Raw genomic sequence first — 16,169 nt, 5'->3', positions numbered from 1 at the left:
AGAGTGGCTGCGGCTTGGGGGGAGACTGAAATGGCTGAGGTGTGAATACAAGACCTGAGTCAGCTGAGCTGCAATTGCCACATGCAATGCACCCTCTCTCTCCCCCATTCTGAGCTCTCCTGCTCCCACTTTCTTCTTCCTGGCCTCCTCCTTTGCCCTTTAGCTCTAAAGGTGCACCTGAGTTCCCTGGGTGATACACACCCTTTTCCCCAGCCTAGTCTGGAAGCTGCTGAGGGCATTGCAAAGGGTGGGCAGGGCCTGGGTGGGGATGTGTCAGGGAGAGGCAGGGGAAGAGGAAGTGGCTTAGGTCCTGGGGAAGACTGGCTTTTCTTGGTGGGTGGGGACAGTCATTATCAGCCTTCTGGACACATAGACAGAACAGAAAGAATGGATTTCCTCCAGCTACATCTCCCTGGGCTGCATCAGGCCTTGAGGGGGGCACTGGTGAGAAGGGCAAAGGGATGCCAGAGACTTTCACCCTGTTCCCTGGGGCCTCTCCTTCCCTCCTCCCTTTGAGCTTCTCCTCAGACTCGAGATTCCTTCCCCAGCATCAGGTAGCCTCCTAGCCCATTCTTTTCTGTATTTCAGTCCCCTCACTTCCACAAACATCCACATACCCCTAATCTAGGCCCTTTCCTATTTCTTCTGCAGATCCTGCTCTCCTTCTCTTTCCAGATCCCAGAAGCCCTCTTCCTTATCCTGAGCTTCTCTGGTACAGGGCCCCCAGAGAGAGGGCTGGGCCTCCCCTTAATGCCTTTGCCCCCTCCCCCTTTTCTTCTAGGATTCCTTCAGTGCCTTTGTCTCCTACCTTATGGGAGATGAGGTCCCCACTGTAGAGAAGAGGGAGGCGGGGGCAGCTGAGGAACTGGGGGAGGTGGCTGCAGACAGGCGGGGGAGGCCTGTGGAAGAGGAAGCCCAGGAGGCCCTGGGGGACCTTGGCAGCCGCCAAAGCAAGGGGGATGGAGGGGTGAGAAGGCCAGGAGAGGCTGGAAGAGACCAGGAGGGAAGCTCAACTACAGAACAGACCTGGGGTTGGGGAGAAGGCAGCTCCCATGGGTCTCAAGCAGATAGGCAGCACGCTGGAGCCTGGGAGGCAGCCAAGGCCACCAGGTGCCAGGAGCCAAGTGCTCCCTTGGAGGCCAGGAAAAAGTCCAAGACAGGGTCTGAGGCTGGTCAAGACAGGAGCAGCCAAGCCCAGGAGAGCCACGAACCTGAAGAGCAGGAAGTGAACAAAAGGGAGACACTGAGAACCTGGGAACAGGAGGAGGAGGAGGAAGAGGTCAGGGCAAGAGAGCCAGGGGTGGCTGGAGGGGCGGAGTCAGAGTGGACCTGGCACAGGGAGTGTGAGGAGAAGGCCGGTGCTGACGGGCAAAAGGTGGCAGGGGATGCCAGGGAGACAGAGCAGGTACTCAAGGAGGCAGGTGCAGAGGAGATCCAGGGTCCTGGGGCTAAAGGGGCTGGGAGGGAAGAAGAGGTGGTGGTAGTGGTGGGGGATGGCCAAACTACAAGGGCGCAGGGGACACAGGAACCAGGGGAAGAATCTGAGGATGGGGCAGCCTCAGGCAGGGAGGAGGCTGACTTCCTAGGAGCTGGAGAGGGAGAATATGGGGCAGTCCTAGGAAAAAGGATCCCAGAGGGTACTGGGAGAGTCTGGGCCCTACAGGAGGCTTACGAGGGAGACCAGGAGGAGGGAGATGAGAATAGAGAGGATGAGGTGAGCCTGTTCCCCAAACAGACCCAGGCCCTGGAAACTGAGGGAGTGAAAGAAGTGGCTAAGGACCAGACAGCGGGAAGAGAGGCTGCAGAATACCAGGAGTCAGAGGGGGAAATTGGGAAGGGCTTTGAGATCCAGGCAGATCAGGGTGGGAAAGAGGCTGAGGGGAGGCAAGACTCAGAGATCAGGGCTGCTCAAGCCGGTCTGAAGGAGATGGTGCAGGCAGAGGAGGCCAAGGAAGAGAGACAGAGTTGCCAGGCTGCAGAGGCTGAGCTTCCCCAGGACAAAGCTGCAAATGAGGCTGAAGGTGATACTGACTTGGAGGCAACCCCAGAGGCCAGGCCTGAGAAGGAGTTCATGGGGGAGAGGAGTGAGGAGGAGGCTCAGATGGATCGAGAAGCATCAGGAGTGGAGTGGGGTGGCCTTGAGCACGTAGTCAGTGAAGGCCAGGAGCCTGAGCTGACAGGAGGTCCCAAGACCCCAACAGAGCAACCTGAGGAAGGACAGGCGTGTAAGGAAGAGCTCTGGAGCATTCCAGCCCTGAGCAAAGAGGAGACAGAAGGGAGCCTGGAGGAATATCCTAGTAACATGGGGTATGTGAAGCCTGATACCTCTGAGGCAGAAGTCTGGGAAAACCAGAGAAGGAGGAGGGATGTGGAGAGAGGACACTCTCAGGAGGAAAAAGCAGATGCTGAAGAGGTAGAGGTGGAGGCTGCAGAAGGCCAGGCACTGAAGGCTGAGGCTGAAGGAGGCCAAGAGTCTACACTACCAGAAGCAGAGTGTGGAGCAGAGGAGGGAGAGGCCGCTGGAGCAGAGAGCCAGGAACCGGGTGGAAGGCATGGGACAGAAGCAGGGAGAGGCCAGCCACTGGGAGAGTCAGATGCCAGAGAAACCAAGGATGAGGAGCTGGAGGCTGCAGTGCCCTCGGGGGCCAACCAAACATCCGAGACAGGCTGGAGGCTGGAGGAGGCAGCTCTGAGCCTCCAGGACAGCGAGGACACGTGGGACAGTTCTTTGGCTGCTGAGGTTGTGAATGATAAGGCAGCTCTTTGTGGAAGGACTGCCAGGGCTGGGGAAGGGCCCAAAAGAGAGACTGGGGAAACATTTGGGAGAGGCTGGGATTCAGAAGGGGGAGAAGAAGGTGGGGGAGGTGAGGAGCTGGTGGAGGCTGCAGAGGGAGAGAACAGAGGTGAGCAGGAGTCTGGCCTGGAGGGCTCAGCAGAGGAGGAGGTGACCGGCAGAAGTGGCCAAGCAGAGGATTTTGAGGCCAGGGAGGGTGAGCCCTGGGGAGGTCAGGCAGAGGTTGGGGAACCTACCATGACAGAAGGAAGCTGTGGGATGGATGGCTTTACCTCAGGCTCCCAGGCAGCAGGAGCAGAGGGGACCATGGACATAGTGGAGGCCAAGGGGCTCCCAGGAGGGCAGACACTGTTGGAAAAAGAGGCTGGGGGGTGGCAAGTAAGGGAGCAGGGGCAAGGCAGAGAAGGGCAGTGTGGGGACCACCACCCTGAGGCAGAGGCACGAAGGCTCCTTGCTGTGGAGGATGCTGAGGTGACTGGAGACCAGAGGGCAGAGGCTGAGGAGATTGATCCAGAAAACCTGGTGGATGTCCAGGGCCAGGAGGGCCAGTCAACAAACCAGGACCACACAGAGGCTGAGCCTGGGCCACCTGCCAAGTCTGCAGAAAGTACTGGAGGGGATGCCCATGGCAGCTGGAATGAGGTGAGGGCTCCAGGTGGGGTCCACGGCCAGATAGAGCAGAATCTCGAAGCTGGCCCCTTAGTACTCTGTGCCCTCTTCCCTATAGGCCCTGCTCCCCGGGTCGCGCCTGGATGTCTCTGTCCCGAGGAGCCGTGTACTCCTCTCTCGTAGCTCCTCACAGCGTCGCTGCCGGCCCTCTTTCCGACGGACTCCTGCCCCTGAGCAGCAGGAGGAGCCTCCTAGCCCACCACTCAAAGAAGAGCTGTCAGCCCCTGAGCAGAGACTTCTCCAGCCAGAGGAACCTCCAGAGCCCAGCCCCCCAAGGCCTGAAGGGACCCCAGTGCCGACCAGGAGAAGGCCTCTGGGACACGGGTAAGCACAGGGTGAGGTGACAGCAGGGCTGGGAAGGAGGCTGCGGACACCCGGAGACCAGCTCCCGTGGCCTGTCTTCCATCTACAGGTTTGGCCTTGCACACTTCGGCATGATGCAGGAACTGCAAGCCAGAATGGGCCAGCCAAAGCCCCAGTGAATGGGACCTGAGACCCTGGGAGCCAGCTCCTGAGTGAGGGTCAGAAGGCTCAGCTGAACCCTGCTCAGCCTGACTCCCTCTGCCACTTTGGTTTGTTTTTTGCTTTTTTTGGTGAGGAAGATTGTCCCTAAGCTAACATCTGTGCCAGTCTTCCTCTATTTTGTATGTGGGATGCCGCCACAGCCTGGCTCGATGAGTGGTGTGTAGGTCTATGCCTGGGATCCAAACCTATGAATCCTGGGCTGCCGAAGCTGAGCACATGAACTTCACTATACCACCAGGCTGGCCCCCCCTGCCACTTTAGATGCACCTCTTCCACTCTCTAGGCCTTAGTTTCTTGGTGTGTCATTCATGGAGCAGACAGAAGCAGATGTCTGTGAGAACTATGAACTTAAAGAGTCTGAGTCTCCAGGGCAGCTGACGGACCACCTGCCCCACCGGGACCCCCTCTCATGGCCCGTCCTGACTACCTCCCCAACCTGCCTCGCCTATCTGGAGGACTGAGGTGACTGAGACAGTTCACCCCGTAGCCTTCCCTCTCTGACTGCCCCCGCGCCCGCCCACCTCCAAGCCTGCTCCCCGAGGCCTCAGAGAGCTGTGTAGGAGCAACACAAACCTCGGGGCTTGAAGCCAGCCCAGAGGAAATGGGTCAGGAGGGCCTACAGAGCTCCATTTGCCATCACTTTGCTGGGAAGCAGACCAGCCACCTTGAGCTTCCAAAATGGGAGCTCGGCCTCAGAGCTCTGCTAGTTACTGTGGCAACCACCAGCTGAGCAAGCCAGAGTTGAGGAAAGTGGGCCAGGAATCTGCAAAATTTAGGAGCAGAGAAGGGTCTGAGGTCCCGAGGCTGCAGACTCCATTCCAGGCCCCCTTTGGGTGTCAGGCCACCCCTTCTCTGAAAAGAAGCCGAGGCAGAGAGAGGGTGACAGTGCTTTATTAGGCACCCTGCATGGCAGCCTACCCAAGGATGACTAGCAAGCTCTGAAACAATAAATAAACCATCATTTCCCTAAACAATAAATAAATATCCAAGAAATAAATATCTGGCAAGGACTGGAGGGGCCTTAAATTATTGGGTAGGGTCTGGGATGGGAGGCCGGTGGAGTCCTGCCTTGTCTAAGGCAAATGAGCTGGAGGCTGTCCTGTTGGCCCGGACTCCAGTCCTAAAGTCCTAAAGAGTGAAGGGGGATGGATGGCTTCACTCCATCAGGGCTGGGAGCTGGGTGTGGGGCACCCCAAGGCCTGGGCTGGGTTCCCAGCCTGGGAGAGCAGCAGCAAGTCCCGCACGGCCCGAGACAAGACAAGCTCCAAGGAGTGCAGCAGCTGGTAGGTGTAGAGGAGCTGGGGCCAGGACACCTGGACTGACATCTGTGAGGGGCTGCCTGGAGCTCCTGTGAGCAGCTCCTTCCCCTTCTCATTCTCCTCTTCCTCAGGGAGGTTGAATCCTGCAGCCAGCACCTGTGAGGAGAAGCCCACGGGTCAGAGAATGGCCAGGCTGAGACCCTGAGTGAATCGTCATTCCTTTGTGTGCCGGGTGGTACAGAATGACATCAGACACCACAAGATCGTGATTTCCCCTGACAACCCCTACTTCAGATCTTCCTTTCTGTCATCACCTTATGTGTCTTGCCTGAGTTTTTCGTTCAAGGAAATGAAAGTCATAGAGCAAAATGATGCTCACAGAGCAATAGCTCACTCATCCAGGATTGCCCTGGGCATTGGGCTCCGGAATTTCCTCTCTTAAGGGTCGTCCTAGGATCAGAAATGAGCATAAAGGTGATATAGTTAGTTTTTATGCTGCTTGCATTTTCTATTCTCCTTTTGTTAACGGTAAAATTTCTATTTTCCTTTGAAATGTTCAGGAGGATCTGGTGATGTCAGAGAATGAGGGGGAAGGGAAGCAACTTTGCTGCAGGGCCTGCTGAAGCCACATGCTGTCTCCGGTGCTTCAGAGCTATTCTCTCATTTAAGGCTAAGACCCTGAAAGAAGGCAGAGGTTGAGGGGGCAGAGCCAGGGCACGGTGCAGCTACACACACACACATACTCAGAGGATCTGGAGTATCTTCCTCCCGACTTATCCCACCTGTGGCCAGGGGATGTTAGCAATGAGCCTCAATTTCATGTGTTGGTCTCTGGGGTTGAGGAGGGTGGGTGGGCACTCTACCTGGAAGTGGAGATGCCGCTGCAAATCCCGGAGATCCAGCCTCATGGCCCACAGCTGCATCCTCTCTGAGCTGGTCCAGCCCCCCTGGCTCCCCAGCCCTCCCAAAAGGGCATGGAATGGCCAAAGTGTCATGGAGAGGAAGCAGAGTCGTTCTGGGTCCTGTGGAAGGAGAGGGAGGGAGTCAGGAATGGTTCACAGGCCAAGGATGACCCACTTCAAACCCAACTCCATCTCTCTTTGGGTCCCATTCACATCCCCAAATCCAATCTCCATTCCATCTCCGTATCTATTTTCATCCTCAACCCCGTCTCCATCTCCGCTCCCTTCCTATGCTCACCACCATTCCCATCTCCACTATCTTTGACCTCTATCTTATCTCCTTTACCAAACTCATTTTCAGTCCAATGCCCAAACTTAGCTCTGACTCTAACCCCATCTCCATTGTCCTATCACTCTCTATCCACAACCCCATTCTGTTCCCTTCTCTACCATCCCATCTCCATCTCCTCACTTGTTTTCATCCTGTCTCCAAACTCTTTTCCTCTCCTTATTCCTAATCCCAATTCCATCCCTCCTCCATATGTCCAGCCTCATTTTCACTCTTTCTTCATCCCATCTCCAACTCTATCCCAACCTCATTCTACTCGCATCCTCACTAGCAATCCCTGTCCTTTCTCCATCCTCCACTTCATTTTCACTCTCATCCCCAGGTTTCTTCCCAACCCTAACCTATCCCCATTCACATCTCTACACCAACTCCATCCCTCCTCCATAATAATCTCTCTCCCCAATCCCATTCTATTCCTGTCCCCACCTCTTTCCATGCCCAGCTTCACTCTTACCTTCTTCTTAACTGCATTTCTTTGTTCCAGCTTCATCTTTGTATCCAACGACATGCTCAAGCTCATCCAGATTCTATCCCTCAGTTCATCCCCACATCCATCTTCAATTCAATCCCCAATTTCATCTCCATTCACCCAGCTGAGCCTAATTGCCAGCTCACCTGCCCCACCCCACCAGCCCTGCCCCAACTCACGGAGAGGCTACGCCAGGCCTGGAAGGTCATAGAAACGTTGGGGAGCTGGTCTCCCAGAGGCAGGAGGTCCAGGCTCACTCCTGGCAGATGAGATTCAGCCTGTGGGGCAAAGTCTGTTAGTGGGGCCAGAGGGCATTGAGGATCTGCCCATCCCCAGAGCCAGTTGCATTAGGGAGACTCACAAAGCGATGGGCCTGGGCCCGAACCTCGGAGAGCAGCTTCCTGGCGAGGTGCAGGCTGACCTTGAACTCCCTCTGCAACTCCTGCAGGCTCAGGGGGGACCTCCCTGGGGGTCTTGGGAATCCCCATACACCAGCTCGAGCCAGGAGCAAGGAGAGCAGCAAAAGACTGAGCCCTGGAGAGATGGGGAGAGGGTGGGCAAGATGAAGGGAGGGTTTAAGAAGAACTTGGGAGAAGGAAAGGAACGTGCCTTTTCTGAGCCTGCCCTCTGGGCAAGCACGGTGCATCTTCTCACAGACCCTTTAAAACCACTAATGAGATGGAAGCTATTGAGGACACCATATGGCATCTCTGTATGAATGAAAGGAAAGTGCCCCTTCCCCCAGGTAGACACAACCCTGCACAGAGTACCCACCCTTGCAAGCAGACCTCAGGCTGGATTTTGACCCCCACTAACTCCCTTGGCCAAGCGTCTTTTCAGTGAACAAACTGCATAACTGTGTGTGACAGCCTGAGTGCTGTTATTCTCCCCATTTTGCAGATGAGGAAAGTGAGACTCAGTGAGGTTGACTTGCTTGAGGTCACAGCCAGAGAGTGAGGGAACCGGGATTGGATTGCAGATCCGCCCAAATGCAGAACCTGTGTGCTTCCCCCAGGGAACTCAGAGGAGACAGCCACCTCCCCTGGAGTGAGCACATCCTGTTCTGCCAAGGATTCCTTGGGCTTAGCCAGGCAGCTCTGATGGCCTGACCTAGGGCCCTAGGTGTGGGCTGGCAATGCTGGAGGCTCTATCCCAGGGAGTTAGAAGGACAGATTGGTCCAGCCTCCACCAAGGGAGGTGAGTCACTCTGCACTGTGGGAGGAGCAGGGGGTACAAAGAGGGGGAGGAGGGCCTGGAATGGGAGGCAGAACCTCTCTTTCTCATCTAGATTCTTCCCTTGATAAGTCGCTTATTATCTCTGTGCCTCAGGCTCCCGTTTGTAAAATGGGAGAGTCAGACCAGCTGATTTCTGGAAAGCTTCCTGCCCTGTGTTTCCCGGACAGAAGGAAGAGGGGCAGTGGGGCGGGTGCTCTGGGAAGAGGGCGGTGTTCAGCAGTTTCTCCCTCAGGGAGAGGAAATCTAGCAATCACGGTCGTTACACAATTCTCCTCAAAACGCAAACCAAAACTGGCCCCTAGGTCTACGTCCGCTCCTGCACGCCCTCCTCTCCATGCCTCTTCCCTATCCATTCTTGACCTCCAACCCCTGGGCTCTGCCCCTTGAAATGTCCTCTCAGTAAAGACTAAGTGGGTCCTTCCACTTCCCCCATGGACTTCCAGAGGTGGCGGGCAGTGCCTGCGATGTCTAGCTTTCAGGCTCCCTGGCTTGGGGGCCACTCTGGCATTGTAGAGACTTAAGGCAGAGTGGGGTTCTTCCTAGCTCTATGTTGAGGGAGAGTAGGTGCCCCAAGGCCCTGGTGGATATCGTCCACCCAGAACTGAGCTGTGCCATTTCCTACAGACCCTCCACTTCCTGCCGGAGTTCTGGAGCTCCCAGACACTTCCCTTGGCTTCTCCTCACCCTCTGCAGCAATCCTGGGCCCTTGGCCCCCGCCTTTCAGGGTTCTGTGCTCATCTTCCAGCCCTTGGTCCCTACTCTGGCCCTACCATCTGCTCCTCTGCCTATAGCCCTGGTTCTAGCCTCTGAGTCTTTCAGTCACCAACTACAGATTGAACCTCCTTCCAAGCTTCAAACTATAACCCTTGACCCAGATAGGCTGCTGACTCTGTGCCCCCAGCCTCCCACTCATGCCAACCCCTCCTGCTGTTCTTCCTCTAGCCAGCTCTAGTTCTCAGCCAGGCTGTCTGGAGCCTGCTCATTCACTCCAGCCAAACTCTTCATTTATCCACCTAGTCCTGGTCCCGGTCAAACCACCTGCCCAGCTCTCCCCATTCATACCTCTTCCCAGCCCTCACCAAACCACCACGCCTCCACCTCTCTCCCCCATTCATGCCAGCCAAACTGTCCTATCCTCTACCCCGCCCTCGCCAAACCACCACCCCTCTCCCCTAACCCCTCTTCCCCATTCGTGCCAGCTTCGTTCCCATCCTCCAATCAGCTGTATCCTGTATAGTCTTGGCCAAGTTGTTGCCCCTCAGCCCTTGGCTCCATCCACACGGTCAAGCTCTCCCATCCTCTGCCCAGTCTCAACCAAGCCTCCCACCCCTCTGGCCCCAGCCCTGGCCTCAAACTCACGCCAGCCAAGGTCGCCTGCCGTCTGGCCCATGGCGGGGCCCAGCCTCTTTGGCCAGCCATCTCCCGGGTAGGGGGAGTCTTATACTGGGGGCTGTGCCCGGTTTCACTTTCCGTCCTGCTTGTACTTTCAGCTTTGCATTCACTCAGTCTTCCCTCCTCACCACCCCTTGCTAAAATGGGGAAATGTAATTTCCCTTCCCAGAGTGGGTGGGAGGTGCGGTGGGGTTGGCGGGAAGCTGGAGTTTCGGTCAATCCCAGCTCCTGACCCCCTGCTGAGCTCCCGGGTCCAGCCTCCCTTCACTTCCCCGCTCTTAGGTGAGCCACCCACTCTATTTGCTGGTAGGTCCCAGAGACTCAAACCCCCTCCTGTTTCTCTGCTCTGTCATTATCATCCTAGAGCCGTCACCAGCCCTCTGTCCTTCAAAAGATGGATGGCCAGGTAAGGGGCTGCCCATCAGAGGGCACTTGGGTTTTGAGTCATCCTTACTATCTTCTGGTTTACCAGGTGGCTGAAGAAGGGAGTGCCAGGGGAATCGGGGCTCAGTTGTGGCTGGGATGGGGCTTTGTGTGGGGCCGTGGGGTCTCAATCTGCACAGAGTCAGGGCTCAATCTATACCAGGGTCAGGGCTGGAAGAGAACAGGTTTGTTGAAGGCCAAGAGCTCAGTCTTTGGATAGTCAGATCCAGGATTAGCATTCAGTCTATAACCAGGATCAGGACTTGGTCTAAGGCTGGACTTAGAGCTTCATGCGGGGCCAACGTCCCAGCTCTGCATGTGTTTGGGATCAGAGCTATCAATGACCTGGGGGCTCTGCTTGGGACCAGTCAGGGTTGCACTTAGAGATTAGTCCAAATCCGTCACAGAGCTCGGTCTGCGGCCGAGGTTCTGACTGAGCCTGTGACTCAGGTCACGGCTCAGGCTTAGTCTGGGATAAGAGCTCAGTCAACAATCAGGGTCAGGACTCAGCCTGTGGCCAGGTTGGAATTGTATGAGGTCAGGATCGGGACTCAGAATAATCCTGGTGTTTCTGCTCTGTAGACAGATGTCAGGGCTGTGCTGCAGCAACCACAGACCTCCCTTCCAGCACGGCCCTGCCCTTAGCCCCACTCTGGATTTCCCATCTTCAGGGAGAAGATGGGGGTTTCTTGGTCTTCCCCGAGGACTACTGCTGCCACTTTCCTTTTGGGACCTGTGGGCTTTCCCTGCTAGGTCCCTGCTGTGAGACAGAAACCAAGGGGGCTTCCCCTTCCTACACTCTTCCTCCTGAGCCCTGCCTGGGCACTGCTTACCAAGGCTGCCTGGGACCAACTTCCACGGAAGTACCAGTACCTTTGGGGAGCAATCCCAGAGGGCTGCTGGAGGAGAAGGAAAAGGAGGCGTGGTTGCCTAGCCTGGGCTCCTTTCCCTTGCAGTGCCCCCCCAGTGGTGGCAGCTCATTCCACCACATCCCATGCCACAAGGGCTTCCCAAGAGGGGGGTCCCATACATCCCGAGATTGATGGTGAGGACAGACAGAGGCCCTGGCTGGTCTTCCTCACATCCCCAGGATGCTGTCATCCTGGAGGCCGGCTACTCCACTCACCTGCTGACCACAGCCACTCCCTGACCCTTGGCCATCACACAGAACTGCTGTATCTCTCAAGCCTTGTACTCCATCTCCCAATCCGTGACCACAACCTCTTGGCCCTCCCAACCTACTCTTGGGGTTCCCTGAGACCTCCTGTCCCTTGCTGCTTCTTTGCCCTTCTCAGTTTGGCTGCAGCTGACTCCTCCAGCCTCACCCCTCTCTCCCACCCTATTTCAGCTCCAGCAACTGGAGCTTCATGCTTGAACATGATGAGCCACTTCATATGTCCTTTCCTTTGGACAGGCTGTTCTGTATGCCTAGAATGCCCTCAGAGCCTTCTCTGGAGTTCCCTCCCCTGAACCTTCTCGGAACCCAGACCCCTTGTGTCATGGGCTTTCTGCCCTGAATGGCCCGTCCCTTCCTGTTGTAAATCTCATCTCCAATGGACATTTCACGTTTGTTTATCTTTCTCACTCTGTCCTGGCTCATACCACTTCAGCCATACTGGCCTCCTCATTGCTCCTAGAACGTGCCGGGCTTGCTCCTGCCTCAGGGCCTTTGCACTTACTGTTCCTTCCTCTTGGGACACTCTTCTTCCAGATATTTGCAAAGCTCACTCTCTCCTACGATCTCTGCTCAAATGTCACTGTCTGAAATGGAGTCTTCACTGACTGCCCTACTAAAAAAATGCAACCCTGCCCCTGGCATTCTGTATCCCCTTCCCTGCCTTGTCTACACAGCATGTTAGATATCTAACATTCTAACATTTCCTTTTTTTTTTTTTATTAAAGATTGGCACCTAAGCTAGCAACTGTTGCCAATTTTTTTTCTTCTTCTTCCCAAAGCCCCCCAGTACGTAGTTGTGTATTTTAGCTGTAGGTCCTTCTGGTTGTGGCACGTGGGATGCCACCTCAGCATTGCCTGATGAGCGGTGCCATGTCCGCGCCCGCAATCCAAACCAGCGAAACCCTGGGCCGCCAAAATGGAGCGCGTGAACCTAACCGCTCGGCCAGGGGGCTGGCCCCTAACATTTTCTTATTTATCGTTTTTGTCTGTCTCTATGCAGTAGAATGTGGGTTCCACAAGGGTGAGAACTTTTGCCTGTTTTGTGTACTGGCAGTATCCCAGTAGCTAACAATAGCAGGTTCTTAATAAATCATCAAACAAATCTGTCTTCTGCCACAATCCTGCTAATCCACATTCTGTTCATGGCTAGTGATCTGTAAGTTGTCTGGATGGAGCAGCAGGTCTGGGACCAGCCTGAGCCCTGAGGTCTCACCGTCAGCCTTCTCCTACTCAGGCCAAGGCCCCAGCCAAGGGCTGAGGGAGGTGAAGGGGGCACCTCGGATGCTGAGCATGGCCCTGGGCTGATGATCTTAGCAGATCCCTGGCAAGAAGCAAGAGGGCCAGTAAGGGCAGCACCAGCCTCTGTCCGTATTCTTAGAGGATGGGCTTGGGACTATCTGCCTACCTGGCCCTCAGTTTCCACAAGTAGATCTTGGCTTGTGGGCTGAGGCTTGGGCTAAGGCTGGCAAGAAACGGAAATGATGTGGTGAGGGGTGAGAACTGCTGGAAAGAAAGCCGAGAACCCCGGGTTGTAGATTCCAGTGTATAGTTAATCCTTATGGTGACCTCAGGTGTGTCACTAGCCTACTCTGGACCTCAGTGTCCTCATTGAAAAGCGATAGCAATTTTCAAATGTTGCCATTATTATTACGTAGAGAAATTAAAACCTAGATGATTTAGGGGCTGGCCCCATGGCCAAGTGGTTAAGTTCGTGCACTCCCCTTCGGCGGCCCAGGGTTTCGTGGGTTCGGATCCTGGGCGCGGACATGGCACCGCTCGTCAGGCCATGCTGAGGCGGTGTCCCACATAGCACAACCAGAGGCACTCCCAACTAGAATATACGACTATGTACCGGGGGGCTTTGGGGAGAAGAAGAAGAAAAAAAAGGAAAGATTGGCAACAGTTGTTACTCAGGTGCTAATCTTTAAGGGGAAAAAAAAAACCTAGATGATTTAAAAAAAAGAGAAAAGAACCATCCACCAGCCTTCTGATTATTTTCCAAGCCCTGTTACAGCTCTGACCCTGTGGGGCACTCCATGGGGTTGCATGGGGATCCTGAGCTCAGGAAGCAGAAGTTAGAAGCTTCAGATGTGACATCAGGATGGAATCAGGGAGGGGAAATCTTGCTCAAGGTCATATAGTGGATCAGTGACAACATGAAGACTGGAACTCAAGTCCTCCATTTTCAGCTTGGGCTGGCGAGGGGAATCCCTGAGCCATTTGATATCAGCTCCAAGGCTTGGAACTAACCCCTTGCTGAAACCAAGATGGTCTTTGGTGAGGACAGGAAGCCTAGAGGGAGATGAGGCCTGGCTGGAGCTGGGGCCACCCCTCTGAGTCTCCCAAACACAGGTGGCGAATCCTGAGGCTAGGCATAGCACCCACCCCCTCCCTGGAGAGCGGAGGAGAGAGGTGGACAAGGCCTGCGGTCCCAGCCCTGATGGCTGGACCTCTTTCCCTTTGTGCGCTTGCACCCCACCCCATAGCAGATGTAGGGTCTACCAGGATTTATTCCACAGTATGCACTCACAGCAGGAGTAAGGGGGCTTGGGAGCCCCGCCCTCTCCCACCTACCTTAGGGGCTGCCCTTAAATGTGGTATCTCTTATGGCACTACCCACCCTGGGAGGGGGAGCCTTTCTCCCTCACCCCCACCTCTTTTTTCCCTATAAAGGAAATAAAGGGTCCCTCTCACAGCCATGGCAGACACCTGGGGAGGGCTGAGAGAGAGTGGGGGCTTCCCATGGACGAGATGTTCATCGCTGGGGGTTCTACGTAAATGACACGCAAATGCAGCGGTGAGAAGACTGAGCTAGCAGGGTGTGAGGAGAGGCTGGGAGGCCAGGCCTGTTGAGTGCTGGGAAGAAAGAATTCGAGAAGAAGTTGAGAGGCCAGGCCTGTTGGGTGCTGAGAAGGAAGAGTTCGAAGCCCAGAAGGCAGGGCTGCAGAGGAAAAGCACCCGCCTGGGGATGAAAAGTCCCGGTTCAAGTCCCGGCCCTGCTCTGCCCTTTCCCCCACGTGAGCAAGATGTTCAAACACTCTCTGCTTCGGTTCCTCCGTCTGTAAAAGGAGGCCCAGCATCCCAGCCCGGCCCACCTCTCAGCCCCGACATGAAGGGAAACTTGGGAGGACACAGGACATCATGGGTCAGGGCCCCACTCAGGAGCCAGACAGACCTACACTCCTTTCACAACTCCCACACTTCCCAGTGTGACCTCGGTCAACGCATGAAACCTGCCTTGTTTGGCTCATCTACCAGGTGAGGACACTACTCATACCAACCGGATAATTATGACAGCCGTGATGATTATCCACATAAACGGTTAGCATTGCCTCTGAGTAGCTGTGTGATCTTAGGCAAGTTACTTAACCTCTCTGTGCTTCAGTTTCATCATCTATAACATGAGGAAAATAATATAAACTCCTAAGACTCCAGAGGATTCAATGAGCTATTGTTTGTAAAGTGCTTAGAACAGGGGCTGGCGTGTGGTAAGACTGGGGTTTTAGCTAGTCTTGGTAGGGTAAGGCCCCGACTCACGAGGAAGCTCTCAAGAAGTGTTAGTTGTCATTAATAAAAGAAAGGGATGGCTGTCATCAGTGGGCAAAGAAAGGCCAAAGGAGAGTTGGAGGAAGAAGGTGAGGAATAGAAGAGGCTGCAGTGAGAGCCTGAGGGGGAAGGGTGTGTGCAGGTGGGGAGGCCACAAGCAGAGGGGGCCTCATGGCTAGAGATGTGCATCAGAGAATTCAGCCCAGGAGCAGAAATCTCAGGGAGGCAGCCAAGCGGGCCCTGGGCCAGGGTGTGGACAGCCTCAGGTCTGAGGACCACCAGGTGAGGCTCCATCCAGCCTTCCTATGAAGAGGACTTGGAATGGAGACAGACCCTGGGCTGAGCCCTGCCAGGTGTCAGAGAGGCTGGCAGGCCCTGGGCAGACACCACATCCCCAAGCTCCCAGGCTGAGGCTGGGCCCCACACCCATCCCGGGGCTCTCACTTGACAGCCTCCAGGAGGTCTCAGCCACCCCAGGCCACAATGGCCATCTCTTGTCCTGCCCACTGCATGTGGAACCCCCAGGTGAGTGGACATTTCACTCCCCAGGAATAGGACACACCTGCCACTTACATTTTTATGTACTATCTGATTCATATGAAGAATAGATACCGCATGTGTTTCTGCCCACCCAATTTTCTTCCTCCTGCCTCAGTTTGGTCCTGGGTCCCAGCAGGCTATCTGCATGACTGATTCATTGATTCCCATGGCTCGTTTCACTCTGACTAAAACCAAAAATCCTTCTCATGGCTTGCAAGGTCCTCATGATCCCTTCCATTGACTTCCTCTCCTATTCTCTCCTTGGCCTCCTGGCTGCCCTGCAAACATACCAGGCACACTCCTACCTCAGGGCCTTTGCACCTGCTCTTCCCTCTGTCTAGGACACTCTTCCCTCAGCTCTTCAAATAACTGGCTCCTTTTTCCTCCTTCAGGTCTCATTTTTTCATAAATACCTTCTTCCTTCTATGGCTCTGAGGACTGTCCCATCCCTTCCCACCTACACTAAGACCTTGTGTACAACCTTAAGATCTAGATGTTAGTCTCTTAGCTTTTCAATTTTTCTACACATTCTAGGTTGTAGACCCAAATCTCTGGGGTCTTCTCCAGACCTCGAGCCTCCACCTACCTCACCAGACATCTGGGTCCTGTTAGCAATATGAACAACTTCCAGTCCTTTCCTGTTTCTGAAGTGAAATGGTGCCCCTGGGTTGGAAAGGGGAAGACAGAATTAGGGGTTGAGTACCGAGGTGTGGGAACCACGGTCCTTGTCCACAGAGGGGGCCGCCTAGCTGAGAAACTGGACAAACACGTGCAATGAGAGAGAACAAGATGAAGCAGGCCCATTTGTAAGTTACTGGGTGACCCTGGCAAACCACTTTCTGGCTTTCATTTCTTCGCTGAGAGAACGAGCATAGCAACATCTTCCCC

General features: G+C 55.1%; 2 protein-coding genes across 4 annotated transcripts; one reads left to right on the top strand and one right to left on the bottom strand.

Moving 5' to 3' along the window:
- Nucleotides 1-18: 18 nt before the first annotated feature.
- Nucleotides 19-5,738, top strand: APOBR (apolipoprotein B receptor). Of its 2 annotated transcripts, none has more exons than XM_070483946.1 (4): nt 19-444; nt 782-3,436; nt 3,522-3,787; nt 5,379-5,738. In XM_070483946.1, exons 1-4 carry the CDS (start codon nt 82-84, stop codon nt 5,407-5,409), a joined length of 3,315 nt encoding a protein of 1,104 aa, XP_070340047.1. In that variant the 5' UTR covers nt 19-81; the 3' UTR covers nt 5,410-5,738. The 2 variants fall into 2 exon arrangements, with proteins under 2 accessions (XP_070340047.1, XP_014719468.3); XM_014863982.3 differs by lacking the exon at nt 5,379-5,738 and adding an exon at nt 3,876-4,997 and having other exon boundaries at nt 22-444.
- On the bottom strand, nt 4,864-9,722 carry IL27 (interleukin 27). 2 transcript variants are annotated; one of them, XM_014863983.3, is made up of 5 exons: nt 9,563-9,722; nt 7,329-7,501; nt 7,147-7,245; nt 6,111-6,269; nt 4,864-5,403 (listed from the first exon to the last, which is right to left on the bottom strand). In XM_014863983.3, the coding sequence occupies exons 1-5, from the start codon at nt 9,591-9,593 to the stop codon at nt 5,152-5,154; spliced, it is 714 nt and encodes a 237-aa protein (XP_014719469.1). In that variant the 5' UTR covers nt 9,594-9,722; the 3' UTR covers nt 4,864-5,151. The 2 variants fall into 2 exon arrangements, with proteins under 2 accessions (XP_014719469.1, XP_070340058.1); XM_070483957.1 differs by having other exon boundaries at nt 7,353-7,501.
- Nucleotides 9,723-16,169: the final 6,447 nt, after the last annotated feature.

This window comes from Equus asinus, chromosome 14 (genome assembly GCF_041296235.1).
Source record: "Equus asinus isolate D_3611 breed Donkey chromosome 14, EquAss-T2T_v2, whole genome shotgun sequence".
Lineage (NCBI taxonomy): Eukaryota > Metazoa > Chordata > Mammalia > Perissodactyla > Equidae > Equus > Equus asinus.
Note: the sequence above shows the minus strand (reverse complement) of the source record. Positions and strands in the feature narration are given on the sequence as shown.